At 38.3% G+C, this 18338-nt stretch overlaps 1 protein-coding gene across 2 annotated transcripts; it reads right to left on the bottom strand.

The window, feature by feature from the left end:
- Positions 1-628: 628 nt before the first annotated feature.
- Positions 629-17776, bottom strand: LOC109454324 (uncharacterized). Of its 2 annotated transcripts, XM_074338128.2 has the most exons (5): positions 17598-17776; positions 17213-17497; positions 8081-8207; positions 7824-7884; positions 629-7428 (listed from the first exon to the last, which is right to left on the bottom strand). In XM_074338128.2, exons 2-5 carry the CDS (start codon positions 17213-17215, stop codon positions 6672-6674), a joined length of 948 nt encoding a protein of 315 aa, XP_074194229.1. In that variant the 5' UTR covers positions 17216-17497; positions 17598-17776; the 3' UTR covers positions 629-6671. The 2 variants fall into 2 exon arrangements, with proteins under 2 accessions (XP_074194229.1, XP_088648657.1); XM_088792531.1 differs by having other exon boundaries at positions 17213-17776.
- Between the last annotated feature and the right edge of the window lie 562 nt (positions 17777-18338).

Raw genomic sequence — 18338 nt, 5'->3', positions numbered from 1 at the left:
TTCAATACAAAAGTTAATGTTATAAAAAATAGATTGAATTCTTTTGTTCTTTATAAAAACTCGTACCTATTACTTTTGTTTCCCATTCTTATATGACATGTGCTGAAAGTCAAAGCATATGGAAATGAAACCTTTGAAAAGCAAAATGGGCTGTGGGCTGTGTGGATCAACATAAAAGACTTCCAGCCATTCCTGCAACAAAAACACTGAAAATCTCTCATATCTCCTTTTATACTCAGTTAGGATGTTACTCAAAATGACATCTTCTCTACAGCTCACCTCAATTATTCCTTGGATGACTGCTCTACACATCCATAGCTCCTTGTGGTGTTTCCACTGGGAAATCACAGTAGACTTGCATAGATGTCACCCTACTCATAGATTAAACTCAGGATGGGCTAGAATGGTGCATGTGAACTTAGGTGTTTCCATGAATGGGAGGAACTCCATGGTGTAATGAGAGATACACTGTGTCACTCAGTGTGTACAGCAGCAGAGTGAAAATGTCAAATACTGTAACATTTTTTAAATTTAAAGCTTGATGAAAATCCTGTCAGAAATGATGATACACTCTAAAAGACACAACAAATATCTTTGGTCCAGATCAATAGCAAATCCCAATCAAACATAACAATGCCCAAACTCTTTATTCTTTATACAAAATATTCTTAATACAAAATGTTTCACAATTGCAAAAATAAAGACAAACCAAATATATATCTCTATCTTTATGGGTAATCTTTACTGTTAATCACAGAAATGCAGGAATCTGTTGCTTTTTGTATTTACTTCCACACCCAAGCAGTTCCTAAAACAATGTTTAGATATATTACATGGTAAAAATTCAAATTATCAATAATCACCAAGGCCCATACCCTGATAGCAAGGATATATACACACACAGCCTCCCTATTGATGTCACATCAATTTTTACTTTCCTTCAATGCCCTTATTTCCAACCTATCAACTAGAGCTTTACCACCTGTTAACCATCTCTTTTCCCACAAAAATATAAGCACCAGGACTGCAAGAACAAGTTCGTCTTCATGTCACTACATCCAAATACTGCAGTGCCTTGATTATTTCTGCTAAATTGGGTTCAATGACTATAAAGTGTCTGGGAATGAGGGGCGTTGAAATATTAGCATCAAGAGCATAATCTCGAAGCAGGAAATGCTTGATTGGACCTGTGGTCCTGTCTTTCTCCCTTGCTAGGCTTGTGTTCTCTCACAATTTACTAAACATATAAACCTCAGTTGAGTCAAATAGAAGATATTAAAAATATAATTTAGTATATTAAGAAGCAACTTTATATATTTTAACTGAGGTACTTTATGGTAAACTGTGTCACCATAGGAAACACACCATAAGGTGGAAATGCAAACGCTTTTCCAAAGGACCAGGAGCTGGCCTTGCACTCATTGCAAGGTCAACTCTTTTCCTGTTGAAGAAAAAAATGTCACACACCTCCTTCATTAAAAATAAGCAGTGACCATAATGAACTAAGATATTTATAGGGGTATTTTTTAACCATATATTTAAAAATGATTTTTAAAAAAGTTCTAAATTATAAAAATGACCAATATTCCCCTCTTCTTGATAATATGACTAACTGGGGCTTCATACTAATTAAGTTTAGCTCCAGAAGGCAAAATCATGTAAGTCATTTTCAGCACCCTGTTAACTGTTACACACAGTTTGTGGTCATTCTTATTAGAATTCATTATTTCCCACTTTTTGAGTACAGGCTGTGGGTCACTGGCACAGGGCAATGATGAAAACCATGAATTGAGTTTTTGGTATTAATGAATGAGAAATGAAATTCATGACAAAATTGTAACTATAAAAGAATACAAAATAAAATTTGCCTGAAAAAAACCACCTGAACTTGTATGCATGTAATATTGACTCATCATATACGATGATTAAATGAAGAAAACTGCAAAGTTTATCTCAGAATTCATAATTATAATGGAACGTTTTCATATATCCTTCCAACATGTGAAAACACAATATTAGTTAGCATTTGATCACTTACTGTGTCTCCCAGCAAATAAGACCTAGCCAGACCATCATCTCTAATGCGTTTTTTGGAGCAAAAATTAATATAAGACCCGGTCTTATTTTAATATAAGACCGGATCAATATAATGTAATATAATAATAGGACAGGACAGGACAGGACAGGACAGAATACCTGGTCTTATATAATGTAATATAAGACCAGGTCTTATATTAATTTTTGCTCCAAAAGACGCATTAGAGGTGATAGTCCAGCTAGGTCTTATTTTCGGGGAAACATGGTAGAAAACAATTAAAAATATTTCTATGAAATAACTGGAAAAGTTTTCCTTTGACAGAAAAATGTACATTTAATCACATACAATCAAACAAGTGAAAACATACTGAGGGATTACATTCGGCTACAAGTAACAGGAAACACCCACAGGCTTCCGACAGGAGGAAGGTGCTTGTTCTCACATGCAAATACCAGACAAAGGCAGCCAGGATACAATGCACCACAGAAACAACCTCCCATGTTCTTTTTGAATGAATCGTTGTAGATGTCAAGAAAACCTACTGAAACTATTAACAGCATAAGGCATTTCCTGCACAAATTTGACCTTATATGGATCTATTAACAATTTAGAAAAGAAGGGGATCAGACAGTACTTCCAAGGAAGAAAGTCTGAATCAGTTTCCTGGTGGACACAAGAGACCTTATAGAAAAATCCAAACTCTGATGGATCTTTGATGTGGATCTTTTGAAGACATCAGTGAAAACACACACCTCTAAAAAGATGGAAATCAAAAACTTGGTGGTGGTTTTGAGGATACTTTTGATAAGAAAAGCAAAGAATCTGGAAAATGGGCTGAAAGATGATTTCCTCAAAGCTCCTATGTATCTATCTGTCGCCTGGTTTGGTGGCTTCAAAATCTGACTAATGCTTTTATTTTTTAAGATTTTTATTAAAATGCAGCTAACATACAATATTATATTAGTTTCAGGTGTACATGACAGTTATTCAAAAGTACGCACATAGTTATTACCATATTATTGATTATATTCCCTATGCTAAAGAAGTGATCACCATGGTAAGTCCAGCAACCATACCACGCTATCACCATGTTATTGACTGTATTTCCTATGCTGTATATTATATCCCCAAGACTTATTTGCTTTATATCTGGAGTTTTGAACCTCTTATTCCCCTTTATCTCCACCCCCATTTTAATTTTTAAATTATAGTTGACATTCAATGTTATTTTACATTAATTTGAGGTGTACAGCATAGTGGTTAGACATTTGTATAATTTATGATTTCCCCTGACTAGTCTAGTACCCACCTGGCACTATAGTTATTATATTATTATTTATATTCCCTATGCTTTATTTTACATCTCCATGACTATTTTATAACTACCAATTTGTATTCCTTAATCCCTTCAACATTTATCACCCTGCAGCCAACCCCCCTCCCATCTATCACCCTGCTTAATTTAGTACCTATCTGATACCATATGTAGTCATTACAATATGATTGACTGTATTCCTTATGCTAGACCCTACATCTCTATAACTACTGTGTAACAACCAATTTGTACTTCTTAATTCCTTCCTCTTTTTCACCCACCCTCAACACTTCTCCCATCTGGCAACCATCAAAATGTTCTCTGTATCTATGCCTTTGTTTCTTTTGTTCTTTAGATTCCACTTCTAAGTGAAATATGACATTTGCTTTTGCTGACTTAATACACTCAGCACCTTACCGTCCAGATCCATCCATGTTGTCACAGATGGCAAGATTTTATTCTTTTTTTCATTGTATACACTCGTATGTACCACCTCTTCTTTATCCATTCATCCACTCAGGGACACCAAGGTTGCCTTCATGTCTGGGCTATTGTAAATAATGCTACATTGAACGCGTGGATCAGCACATGCCCCTCAAAGTAGTGTTTTAGATTTCTGTGAAATAATACCCAGAAGTAGGATTACTAGGTCTTTCTTTGTCTCTTGTTATACTCTTTGTTTTAAAGTCTATTTTGCCTGGTATTTGTACCCTAGCTTTTTGTTTGTTTCAATTTTCGTATCTTTTTGTATCCTTTTACTTTCAGTCTGTATGGGTCTTTCAATCTGAAGTGAGTCTCTTGTAGGCAGCATATATAAGGGTCTTGTTTTCTAATCCATTCAGCCACCTATCTTTTGATTGGAGCATTTAATCCATTTATATTGAAAGTAATTGTTGATAGGTATGTAGTTTGCCATTTCATTATTCATATATATATTTTTTTCTATCTTGAAGTAATCCCTCTAAGATTCCTTGTAATACTGGTTTGGTGGTGAAAAACTCCTTTAGCTTTTTCTTGTCTGGGAAGCTCTTTATCTGTCCTTTGATTCTAAATGATAGCCTTGCTGGGTAGATTAATCTTGGTTGCAGGTTCTTGTTTTCCATCACTTTGAATATTTCCTGCCATCACTTTGAATATTTCCTGCCAATTCCTTCTGGCCTGCAAAGTTTCTATTGAGAAATCAGCTGGTACTCTTATGGGAGTTCCCTTGTAGGTAACTACATTTCTCTTGCTGCTTTTAAGATTCTTCCTTTTCTTTAACCTATGGCATTTTAATTATGATGTGTCTTGGTGTGGGCCTATTGGGTTCATCTTGTTTGGGACTCTTTGTGTTTTCTGGGCTTGTATATTTCCTTCACCCGTTTAGGCAAGTTTTCCGTCACTGAGTCTTTAAATAAGTTTTTAATTCCTTTCTCTCGCTCTTCTCCTTCTGGTATGCCTACGATGTGAATGTTGTTATACTTGATGTTGTTGCAGAGACCCCATAAATTCTCATTTTAGGGGATTTTTTTTTCCCCGCTGTTCTGATTGGGTGTTTTCTACTACATTATCTTCTAAATCACTGATTCAATCCTCTGCTTCATCTAATTTACTGTTGATTCCCGCTAATGTATTCTTCATTTCAGTTATTGCAGTCTTTATTTCTGATTGGTTCTTTTTTATGTTTTGTATCTCCATTTTTATGTTTCCTATCTCTTTGTTAAAGTTCTCCCTGAGATTAGTGAGCATCCTTATAACCGGTGTTTCGAAGTCTGCATCTTGTCTCCATTTTGTTTGGTTCTTTTTCTGGAGCTTTGTTCTGTTCTTTCATTTGGGACATGTTTCTTTGTCTCCCCATGACTAATGCTTTCTTAACTTCTGCCTTCCAAATGCATGCAAGGCTATTGGTGAATTCTAACATGACACCATAAAGGGAATGGTTCTGAAAAACCTAATTCCTAATATTACCCATGAGGGGGGATATCTACAACTCTAGTTTTATCCTATGACAAGTCTCTTTTCTTAAAGTCTATTCACCATATCTAGGCAAAAGGAAAACAAACAATAAAGGCCCACATAGGAAAACAATAATTTACCTGACAGTATATTCTTTATATTATACAAAATAGTTTATTCCAACTAATTATTAACATGGAAAATAAAAAAATGTTCTTATACTTGCCACCCCCCTATGTCCCCCCCTCCCAAAAAAATACTTTTTCAGTAAGAAAGTTAGGATATATACAATGAACTAGGCATATCCAGGAACTGTCACTAGACTAGTAGGAAAACCCCAACAAATAACCAAACTGTCATTTTTTAAATAATGCCTTAACATATAACAAATAAAATTTTATACAAAAATTAACTTCATATTACAAATGCACATCAATTAATTTCTGGATCCAACAGTTCAAAATGGATAGAGAAAATATTTTTAACTGATTTAAGGAAAAAGCACTACCTATTAATCTTGTGTACTATTGTTGAAAGATGACTCACAAAATCATCTCATCATAATATTCGTTTCATAAATTAGTAAAACTCCACATCCCAATGATGTACTTTTGGAAAGAAGCTTGATAAACACAATATATTTACAAATTTAATAACAACTCTTTCCTGTGGAAAGTTTTTTGGAACATTATACATGGTTTAATTTCCATGAAGCTTTCTCATGATACTCCATTTATATCTGTTTTGGTAAAAGTTTTCACTTGTAAGGAAGGATATGAACCAATTGAAGTCTTTCACACACTGTTTACATTCAAGAGATTTTATCCAGTGAGCACTTTCATACCTTCAGAAAAAACGGGGATTAAAGGCTTTCCCACGTTGTGAATATTCATATAGTGTTTCTACAATGTGTATTCTCCTGTGTCTTCAAATGGTTTTGTGACAAATGAAGGCTATACTAATGTTCATATTCATCTGGTTCTCTCCAGTGTGTTCTTTAATGTATTCCAAAGTAACTGGGATAAATGAATGCATCACTACTTTTTTTTGCACTCAGTTTTTCTCCACTGAGATTTCTTTCATGAATTTGGAAACTTAGAAGTGAAAGCTTTACCACATTTTTTACCTTCACAGGGTGGGTCTCTTCTGTGTGAGTCCTTGTGTGTGTGTGTTTAGTAAGAAACTGTAACATCCTCAGACTTTATTGCATTCTTTACATTAATAGTCTTTCTCTCCAGCACGAGTACTTTTGGGTGTTTGTAAGCAACAGTAATCTCTATAGGTTTTACCACTTTTTTCTTCATTTATAGAATCTCTCTAGTGTGATTTTGCATGTTTCTGAAAATAGCTAAAACATTTGACTGTTTTATTACATTTTTACATTCACAGGGTTTCTGTCCTGTGAGTCATTTTGTGTCTTCGTAAGGAACTCTGATCTGTGTAGGCTTTCCTACATTGCTTACATTCATAGGGCTTCTCTCTAGTATGGATACTTTCATGTCTTTGAAGATGTCTGAGACAACCGAATGCTTTTCCACATTCCTTACATTTATAGGATTTCTCTCCTTCTTGAGTCCTTTCATGTGCTTTCAAATTTTTATAATATCTGAAAGTTTTACCACATTGTTCACATTCATAAGGTTTCTCTCCAGTGTGAGTCCTTTCATGTATTCGAAATGAACTGGGAGAAAGGAATGCTTTCTCACATGCCTTACATTTATAAGGTCCTTCTCCAGTGTGAGTGATCATGTGTGCTCGAAGGCTTGAGAGTTCACATAAGGCTTTCCCACATTCCTTACATTTGTAGGGTTTTCCCCTAGTATGAGTTCTTTCATGTCTTCGAAGATAATGAAGACAACTGAAGGCTTTACTACATTTTTTACATTCATAGCGTTTCTCTCCAGTGTGAGGCCTTTCATGTATTTGAAATGAACTGGGATAAATGTATGCTTTCCCACATTTCTTACATTCATGTGGCTTCTCTCCATATTTCTGATACTCACAGGGATTGTGCCCAGTGTGACATCTGATGTACCTCTCACCAGATGACTGCTGCATGAAGACTCTTCCACTCATACTGTATTCCCATGGTTTTACTCCACTTTCTTCACTTTCACAGATTTTCTCTTCCATGTGACTTCTGTAAAAACCAAGATGCATATTAGTAATGATTTATTTACTAATAATTTTATATTTTGTAGTATATTTGAACTATATTTTTATGATTTATAGCAACAGTGTAAGTTTTCTGCTTTGTTTAAATTGTTTGGATTAAAGATACTGAATTTTCCACAAGAGAACTTCACCTTTACTGTTATCAAAACAGTGATATCACATATAGAGATTATTAATATTGTTTCCTAGTGAACTATTTTGTAAACACTGACCATCTATGTCATATATAAGTAATTTGGTAAAAATTTTCTAAGAAGTAATAAATTTGAAGAAGGGGTACTTTTATTTTCTTCTTTTTAAAATTTGGAACATAGCAGGATTCTCAAGTGTAAACTGCTTTCTATTGTGAGTGTGACTCACCCCGGTTTTCTCCCCTGGTTTTTGTACTGATCTTCAATGTCATAATCTTCCAATTCTTTCCCTAAAAGCAGACCCCAAAAGATAATTCCGAAGTATTAGAAAGTATAGAAAAATTATTAGATTCTAGTTCTATGATGAGCTGTGACTATCCCCAGTTTATTTATCAATGTCCTTCCTCCATTTCCACCATTCTTGCTGATGGGCAAGAAACACCTGGCCTCTAATTAACAAGGTGAAGATTAAGTTGTCATCCTTACCTACTGAGGCCAGGTCCCTGAAGATTTCCCACATCACATCTCTATAGAATTTCTTCTGTGAAGAATCCAGTAAGGCCAACTCCTCCAAGGTGAAGGTCACAGCTACATCCTCAACGGCCACTGAGTCCTAAAACATCCCAATATATGTGATTCATGGGACTGACAGCACTGGGCATCTAGACTCCATTTGTAGGAAGGTTACACATGATTCTGTCATCACCAAACATTTATCCTATGATTTGATCATCAGAAACTTACTCTCAGCCCACACTTCCTCATTAATTTAATAGCATCATGAACATAGGGAAATTATACATTTTTACTGTGATCACATTATATCCTGTTTTTTCCTAATGGCAGGGTGCTTAGCATGTTGAGAAATGACAGAAATGCTATATAGATGAAACAAATATTATCATTTTAAGACCGTCATTCCGTGTGATAAAAATTATTTCATCTCTTTCCATATTCCTTACTATTTACAGCACTCCATGAAGCAGTGGGTCACATCTACATGAGATTTCAGTGAATAAAAACATAGTGAAGGCCGGCCTGGTGGCTCAGGTGGTTGAGCTGTGTGCTCCTAACTCTGAAGGCTGCCAGTTCGATTCCCACATGGCCCAGTGGGCTCTCAACCACAAGGTTGCCAGTTCGATTCCTCGAGTCCCCAAGGGATGGTGTGCTCGGCCCCCTGCAACTAAGATTGAACACGGCACCTTGAGCTGAGCTCCCTCCCAGATGGCTCAGTTGGTTGGAGCACGTACTCTCAACCACAAGGTTGCCAGTTCGACTCCCGCAAGGGATGGTGTGCCGTGCCCCCTGCAACTAGCAACGGCAACTGGACCTGGAGCTGAGCTGCGCCCTCCACAACTAAGATTGAAAGAACAACAACTTGAAGCTGAACAGCACCCTCCATAACTAAGACTGAAAGGACAACAACTTGACTTGGGGGAAAAAAAAGTTAAAAAAAAATATATATAGTGAAGAACTGGAAGCTTTTTCTTCTATTCCTATCACCAAACATGAGAGTCCAGGAGACCTGTGGAAATCCAACTTTTAATCAACTCCAGCTGACTATATCATCTTACAGTCATCTACACCGTTAGAAATATAACCATACTTTGTATTATTTTGCTTAGTTTTATAGTGCCGCAGATATTGCATTTTCATCAATATAGAGACAAGATCCTCCACCAGAAAAAGATTATGACTTATTGAAGTCTCAGGTGATGGTTAGCATTTTTTAGTAGTAAAGTATTTTTAAGTAAGGTATACACATTTGTTGTTTAAACATAATGCTATCTCACACTTAATAGACTGCAGTAGAGCATAAACATAACATTTATATACACTGGAAATCCAAAATATTGATGTGACTTGCTTTATTAATATTCGCTTTATTGTGATGGTCTGAAACCAAACCCACAATATCTCTGAGGTACGCCTGTAATCAGATGCAGCTGGCTGATGAAAATATTCTTGTGGGGAAGCACTGCTTTTACCTTGTGTAATATTTATCAGACTCAGTTCTTCCTTTTTCTCTCTGTCCAATTTGGTGGGCTAGAAAGTTATTTGGCACTTAGAACTCAGATATGAGGAAGAAGGCATGACACCTTAGACCACAAAATTCCTGTCTTCATGTGTCTCAGGGCTGCTGCCAATCCATTTTTGGTACATACAGACATGCACTGAGATAATAGTAAGCCAGAAGAGCTCTTTCCAACATAACCGTAACAGTTTATCCTGGATCATGCTGACACTGAGGAACAAGTTAATCGCTGCAGAGTACAAGAAAGTTCATTGTTGTCCACAGTGGGTGGATGGTGAATGTGCTCATGATTATAAAATACATAAAGATGTCAGCAGTGCTTTCCTCCAAAAGGACATTAAAATGTTCACTCTCTAATCAGCTAAAAGTGTTTCCTGACCAGGCACCCTAGAGGCTGCCCGCCCTTCTTCTGTCATGTCCCAGCTCTCCCGTGGTGTAAAGGAGCATGAGAGCTCAGCCCCTGCGCATGGGAGGGCAGATGATGACACCACACTTGGCCACTAGGGTATGAAAGGGGTTACAGCTTCCATAACTGAGGTCTCTGGGGAGAGGAAGGCAGGCCTCTCAAGCAGGCATGAAATAGCCCGTGAGAGGAAGGAAAGGTGCATGGACTCTTTTTTTTTTTTTTTTAATTGAGGCTAGTGGGTGGGTTAGGGTGAGCATTCACACACAAGGGCAGGAGCTTGTGTGGTTTCCATCTCTGCTACCACAAAGGCAGGAGCACCAAGGTTTTCTTATCACCTGGGTGCACAAGAGGAAAGAGGGATGAGGCTTAAAAGCTGTCAGCAGTCAACGATGGAAAAATGGAGTCAGAGACTGCTGGTTTCTGGCTGGCATTTAAGTAACTTAGAAGCTGTCAATACCGACCCCACTAAAAAAAAAAGTGAAAAAAAACACTTATTTTCTTAGATCCATCAGATAATTCTGATCACAGGATAACCCACTATCTCCATAATTAAGAAAGAGAAAACAAACATGGCATTCTGAATTATGCCCCAGATATTCAATTCTTAACATGGTCTATATACAACCAAAAAATCTATTTCAGCAGTCTCATTGAAAAAAGAACAAAGACAGAACACAATATCCATGAACCCTAGGAAAACCTGCTTTACATAGAAGATTTAAATATACTTTATGGGAATACCTGAAGGAAAAGACAAAAAAGAACGGAAGAAAGCAGTGAAGTAACAATGACTAAGATTTTCCTAAAATTAATGCTAGATGGCACACTGTAGATGCAGGAAGCTCAGAGAACACTAAATATTAGAAACAAAAGTCCAGAACCAAGTATATCATATTCAAACTAGACAAACATCCAAGAGAAAGAATATATTGAAATAAGTGAAAAGAAAAAAACACCTTAGTCATTAAAAATCAAAGATTACAATTAAATCAGACTTTTTTCAGAAACTATGGAAGCATGAAGAGTAAAGCGAAACATTTAAAGTTCTGAAAGAAAAAACTACTTTCCTAGAATTCTATGTCAAGCAAAACTTTCCTTCAAAAATGAAGAAATAAAAACTTTCTGAGACAAAAATTGAATTTTTCATTAGTACACATACTTGGAAAACCATTCAAAAATTCATCAGAAAGAATGTAAATGGTAAAGGGGATTACAAGAAAAGGAAGGTAAAATATCTTTTGTATTTCTTAAAGTTAATATAACAGATGACACTTTGTTAAAAAATAACATTATCAACAATTTGGCAAATATAAGCTATGGACACGTGAAATAAATGACAACAATGTGACAGGTACAAAGAGGAGGAAATTGGGAATAGTGTGGTCTGAGGTACTTGTATGACCAGTGATGTGGTACAGACAGTGTTACTTGACAGAGGCAGTAGATTAGTTGTAAATGTATACTGCAAACTCAAGGGCAACCACCAAAATAGTTTTAAAATATGTGTAATTAATATCCTAAGGGGAGAAAAAAAGAACCAGGTGAAATGCTCAATTAAAGCCAAAGAAGGCAGAAAAAGGAGGAAAACAAAAAGAACAAGGCCAACATACAGAAACAGTAAAACGTATGGTAGATATTAATCCAACTGAATCAATTACCACTTTAATCACATTGTCTAGGAGAAAGTCACTTTAAATATAAGACAGAGATAGATGAAAGGTAAAGAGATTTAAAAAATGTACCATGCCAACACTAATGAAAAAAACATGCCATAGGTATATGTATTTCAGACAATGCAGATTTCAGACCAAGGAAAACTCAGAGATAAAGAGGTACATTACACAGTGATAAAAGGGACCATTCTTCAAAAAGGCATAACATCCTTCGTATGTGTGCATAAAAGGAGGGGCAAAATACATGAGGTAAAACTGATAGAATGCAAAAAGAAACAGATGAATCCACTACTATCATTATACACTTCAATACCCCTTATCACGAATTATAAATTCCAGCAGGCAGAAAATCACCAAGGACAGAGGAACTCAACAGCCTGATACAACAACGGGATTTAATTGTAATCTATGAAACTTCATGAAACAAGAGCAGAATATACATTCTTCTCAAGTTTACATGGAACCTTCACCAACAAAGAATGTATTCTGGGACAAAAAGCACCCCTTAAAAATTTTGAAAGAACAGATATACAAAATCCCGTATGCTCTCACACCACATAGGCATTAATCTAGAAATTACTAACAGGATGATAGTTGGTAAAACCCCAAATATGTGGACATTCAACAACACATTTTTAATAGCACATGGGATCGAAAAAGTTTCAAGAGAAAGGAAAATTATTTTAACTACATGAAATGAAAATTAAATTTATCAATTGTTGTGAGATGCAGCAAAAGTAATGCCTACATAGAAATTTATGCCATCGAACATATATATAGTAGAAAAAAGTCTGTAATCAATAAAGTAGGCATCCATTTTAGGAAACATTTAGAGAGCAAATTAAACCTGAAGTAAGCAGAATAAAAGAAGTAATAAGAATTTTAAAAGAATTCAATGTAATTATGAAAAATCAATGGATAAAAGTAAAACAAAAAAAAGCTGGTTGTTGACAAGATTAATAAAATTGATAAACATCTAGTCAACATAACCAAGAGACAGAAATTACATCTTAAGGCCATCATGGGTAACTCCAGGTGTGAGAGATGGTCAATGAAGCCTCTATGGTGAAGACACTACCAGGTATACCCATTAACTGGCAATTTTAAGTCTAGAGACATTTATGGCAGGAGTGCCCATTCAAGGTGGGCCAATTTGCAAGTAACAGCATAAAGCAAAGTTTGTAAACAAGGAATATGTTGCCTCCCAAACATGAAAAGAATTTAGAGTGTTGTGGGTGTTGAGAAGGACTTGTAGCTATTTCTTCATGGTGTAAGGAAGGAAGTGACCTGTTTATTAAATAATTTTTTAAAATGTAACCAAGGTATCAGAGTCTTGTACTATGTCTGGGGCAATAGTTTGTCCACTTTTTGCGAGCCCCATTTTCCAATATATGTATGTCTTGAATGTCAAATGAGTGTCGAGCAAGAACATCATGAATGTCACGTCATACCTGTTCTCCTGGAGCAAGATAAACGCAGCTCAGATCCAACCTGCAGAGACTGGGGGGGGTGGTAATGGTGCTGAGGTTCCCTGAGGGGAACCAGGTAAAGGCCTGTCATGTCCTTTCAGAGGTGAAGGTGAATGGCATTTGAGAGGCTGCTGACACAGGCACTGAGCAGACCAGACTTACCTAAATCTATGAGAGCAGAATGTGTACCCGTTGCTGAGTGGATGGAGTCCGTAGTTTCCATAATGTTGGGGACTGGGAATAGGGTTTTCCTTTGCTGTGACCACAGACTCAAGGTTGTGGAAATCCAGTGTGAGGTATCATTCATTTTTTCCAGGTTTAAGAACAGGTCACATTCAGATGTTCAAAGGACAAACACTGGGAGAATCACTTCTTCCTAATAGGTTTCTTATAATGGCTTTCAATCCTTCAGGGTCCTCTTTAATTTACACTAGACCATATTAACTAAATTAAGTCAGGAGTATAAACCATGGAGTCCCATTTTGTGAAGCCAATTTGGAAGTGAAAATTTAACTGAATTTTGAATTTCTGAATTATGGGTTCTGAACTTTCCTGCTCACTAGAGGATATTTTAGGAGAATGGGTGCTATGACTATGGGAAAAGGCAAGGATTTCTGATGGTTAAGGTGAAGTACACCCTATGTCCTCTATATTATATTCAGTAATTCCCCTAAGAACTTGGGGGACCTTGCTTTAATTTACCGAGATCCCAGGTAAACTGTAATTTGAGACTTAGCACTGAGTAATTGTGTGAGGGTTTGTCAATTACTGTTACAGGAGGTGGCAATATTCATTCAAAACCTGTTTTAGAGGCTCAAAAGCTAAGGAGTCCCCTTTTACCTTTTTTCATTATGTAAATTCCTTTAGTATATTTTGGATTTACCATTGGGTCAAATTGTGAACCCTTTTTAATACCCTTTTCCTTTTGTTCCCTCTCCTCGTGTCCTTTCCTATTTTGTATGTTAGGTCACTGGGTAAACATTGGCGGACTTTCTCAATGTGCACAAATTACACTGAGTGCACCTACACTGTGGATGTAAAACTCAAAAATAAGGTCTAAATATGTTGAGGCCTAAGAAGCCACAACCAGAACCTTAGGAAGGGCGGCATCATCATCATCATCATCATCATCATCATCATCATCATCATCATCGTCGTCGTCCCCCACCCCCATGCAGGGGCCAGTCCACATTCCCAGGGCTCCGTAGTCTCTCACTATAAAGGGTACCCTCCACGGTTGGTGTGAGCAGGTAGGACACCTGCAGTTGAGGCTCCCCAGGAAGAACCACTGGGCCTTCAAGTACAGTTGACCTTTCATTGATGCAGAGCTTAGGAGCGCTGTGCAGCTGAAAATACTGTTAACTTTGACTTCCCAAAAACTTAACTGCTAATAACCTACTGTTGACCAGAAGCCTTAGCAATAATATAAACAACTACACGTATTATGTATTATATACTGTTTTCTTACAGTAAAGTAAGCTAGAGAAAGAAAATGTTAAGAAAATCATATGGAAAATACATTTATAATATTGATCGAAAAAAAGTGCTATATGAGAGCCCACACAGTTCAAACCACTGTTGTTCAAGGGTCACCTGTACTTCCCTTTGTCGGCTAAAGGCGGCCTTATCTTGAGTCACTGACCTCAGGCCTCTGCTTTGCACTGGAGTTGCTTTGGAACACAGTTGATATTCTAAATAACAAACCCAGTGTTTGAACAATCCAGCAAAATCATATGAACCCAGCATTTATGTAAAAAGGAGGGAAGAAAATATTAAGACACCTTTACAAGTTCAACAAGAAAACCCCAAGTATCTATTACTTTCAGAAAAGAAGCTGTTAGTTTTTATTTCCAAGTAAAGAAATTGGTTTGTAAATAATTAATCTGCTTGAAAACTTCTGCTCTGCAAGGCTAACCCAGGAATGTTAAGACGGAGGGATTGTAATAGTGGCACTAAATCTTCTATTTTTGAGATTGGGACCTCTGGTATAATTCAAATTAATAAGTGCAATTAGCTTGGGAATTTTTGAAAGCTTTCTTTTCTTTGGCTCTTAATGATTCTGCTTGCTATACGTTTACTACGCCGTTTCAATGTTTCTATTTACTTAGGCCCATTGCTAGCCAAGTGAGTTGGGAGAGGTTTTGCATCTGTATGGGACCCACTCTCCCGGCTCCAACTTAAATCTACATAACCTATGCAAAGGCTGTGATAACCAGCTTTATCGCACCTCCCCCCACCCCCAACTACAGGAAAACATAAAACTTGTGACCAAACAAAGACTCAACGCAGTAGTTTGCAGCAGACTGCCCAGCCGACCCTCCTCTTACTTGAACAAATCTTCTATATTTCTGCCTGACTCGTGAATTCTTTCACGGCCCACGAGCCAGCAAACACAAGGAATTTTATTTGAAACCACCCGAAAGTAAAGAACAGGCCTCAGAAACTTACTACACCTCCCCAGGGGAAGAAAAGAGTGCAAGAATTCTATCCAAACGAATGTACTACGGGAATATTTTATTTCTTCTGAAATTTACTGCATTCTTGCCTGTCTGGAACTATTTACACTGTATTTTAACTTCTACTGATTACACACATTTTACTCCTATTGAGAAATTGAGATTTAAGTCAATAAATCTTTTCAAAGGTGACAAACTCAGGGAGGGACAGTGCTGACAGGAGAGATCACCCAGGAAAGGTTCCAAAGTGGAGGACTTCCCATAGGATGTCTGTGCCCAAGGCAGGTTCTGGGGGAGAGGAACTCGGATTTCATAAAGCGTATTCCAGGTGGTTGGTTATTCCGGCTTTCCTCTCCCGTAAAATATTTGCAAATGTAAATCTTTAAAAAAAAGAGTAGTGCTTTGAGGAGACAGGGGTATTGTAATGATGGCACTAAATCTTCTGAGATTTGGATCTCTGGTATAATTAACAAATGGAATTTAGCTTGGGACTTTTTGAAAGCTTTCTTTCTTCGCTTCCTTTCCGCCAACTGTTAATGATTCTGCTTCCTTATACATTTACTGCGCATAGCAGTTTTAATGTTTTCATTTATTTCAGCTCAGTGTTAGCCCTGTGACTTGGGAAAGGTTTTAGCATCTGTGTGGGATCCACTCCTGACTCCAACTTAAACCTACATAACATATGCAAAGGTGGCGATAAGCGGCTTGGCTTAACTGCACCTTCCCCCACCCCAACGGACAAAGCCCAACTCAATAGAAAATTCCACTACAGGCGGAAGAAATTTATATCCTGATTAGAAAATATAAAACTTGAGACGAAACGAAGACTCGAGGCAGCAGTATCCAGCAGACTCTGCCCAGCCGACCCTTCTCGTACTTCAATAAATCTTCCTTTTATATTTCTACCTGACTCCTCCTCACCGCCTGCGAGCCAAGCAGCCACAGCATGCATGGTTCTGCCGGGAAGAGATAAATAATTAAAATATTGGGTCTGTTTGAAATGCACCCAGAGGATAAAGAGTCAATAATGATGCTGTGAATTGGAGAGGGGAAGTTGGCTTTGGGAATGCAAGGAGTAATCTGTAAAATTTAGGGACCTATTGCCAGTCCCAGGAAGAGCTGGGGGGGGGGGGGGCGGGGAGGGTGTCAAGGTCGTAGGTTTGAGACCCTGCTGCACGCCCTCTCCCCCCCCCCCCCCCGAGAAAGGACGGATTGGGGACGCCACAGACCACAGCTCCTCCCAGGCACGAACTGCGGAGACTCAGTCAACATTCTACCCTGACATCCCTCCCCATGGTCACCGCACAATCTGGGGAGACTCGGGGCTGCCCAGAGAGTCTCCCGGCCGGGCGAAGTCGCCGCGCTCAGTGATTGGACAGGATGCCCAGGTCCCAGCTGCCTGCCCAGCCCCAACGCGGCATGTCAGAGGGGACCGAGGTAAAGCGGCGCCCCCTGGGGACTCGGGTCAACTCCGGAGTTGACCATGGGGGGTGGGGGGGACAGGTCGCAGCACAGCCGGTTCCAGCCGATTCCAACCAATCCCTCGTCGCAGTCTCCGCTCCCAGCCCGGCACACTCACCATTTCTAGGTTTCCTGGGTCTCTTGGAGTCCTGCCTATGCTCAGGACCAGTGCAGATCACAGCGAGACAGAGGCTGTGGCAGAGCCACCTGGGACTGTTTACAGCTAGTGGTCCTGAGCGCCCCAGAAGCGATAAGGTACGTCCACACAAGTGTGATGCTTTGCCTCACCCACCTGCCCCAGTGGCGCTTCTGATTGGACCCTTTGTGCCTGATGGTCCGCTGGTGTGGGGAGGCGTGGCTCAGCCGAATCAGCTTCAGTCATCCCGCCGGAACTTGTCCCTGCCTAGGACATTTACAGTTAGTTAGTTAGTTAGTTAGTTAGTTAGTTAGTTAGTTAGTTAGTTAGTTAGTTAGTTAGTTAGTTATTACATCCAAGTACTAACCAGGGACATTTGCATTTAAACATAACTTTTTTTCTAGCTTATGTCTGATTCCTTAGTCTTCCCGCAGCTTTTTTGGAAGGCGTGGTCACAGGGTACACCGGAAATTCCTGATTCAGTTTCCAGGCAAAAGAGTGGCCCAGGACAGGCCACACTGGAACAAGCGGATCTTATGTCTTGTAAGAGTCAAGTGCTTGGTGTGAGGCTGCGAGGCCACTCATAGAATTCTGATACTAGTTTAGAAACTCAAGACACTTAATATGTGACCTCACCATCAGTAATACAGAGTCTGCTGCATTTTGCTCTTTCATCCTTGCCAGCACGGAACTTTCCACCCATCCCTTCCACACCCCTACTCACTTGGTCTTTAAAACAAAGAATCCAGAGCACTTGGCTTTGGTGGGACGTTGGAACCCTACTGCCCTAGCTGGGCTCAGGGACGCTTCTCAGACCAATCACAAGCTAAGACACGTGTCCATTAAGTTCTCAAGTGTACGTTTTACAGCAGAAGAAAATTTATTTTACATCCGTTTTTGCCTGTGTCCCTTGTCAAAATAATATAAATAGAGCCACTTTAAAATAGAGCCGAAGCTGCCGTGCCAGAGGAACCACCTTGCGAGTCATACCTTAAACCTTACAAGGTGAAAAACGGCAAAATAATCTTTGGACTGAGCCTAGGGCAACATTATGTCTCAAAGAACTCTTTGTAAACATAACAAGAAAGCATTTATTATGACTACAGGT

The sequence above is a fragment of the Rhinolophus sinicus genome, chromosome 15 (genome assembly GCF_057876585.1).
Source record: "Rhinolophus sinicus isolate RSI-liver-muscle chromosome 15, RSI-T2T, whole genome shotgun sequence".
Classification (NCBI taxonomy): domain Eukaryota; kingdom Metazoa; phylum Chordata; class Mammalia; order Chiroptera; family Rhinolophidae; genus Rhinolophus; species Rhinolophus sinicus.
Note: the sequence above shows the minus strand (reverse complement) of the source record. Positions and strands in the feature narration are given on the sequence as shown.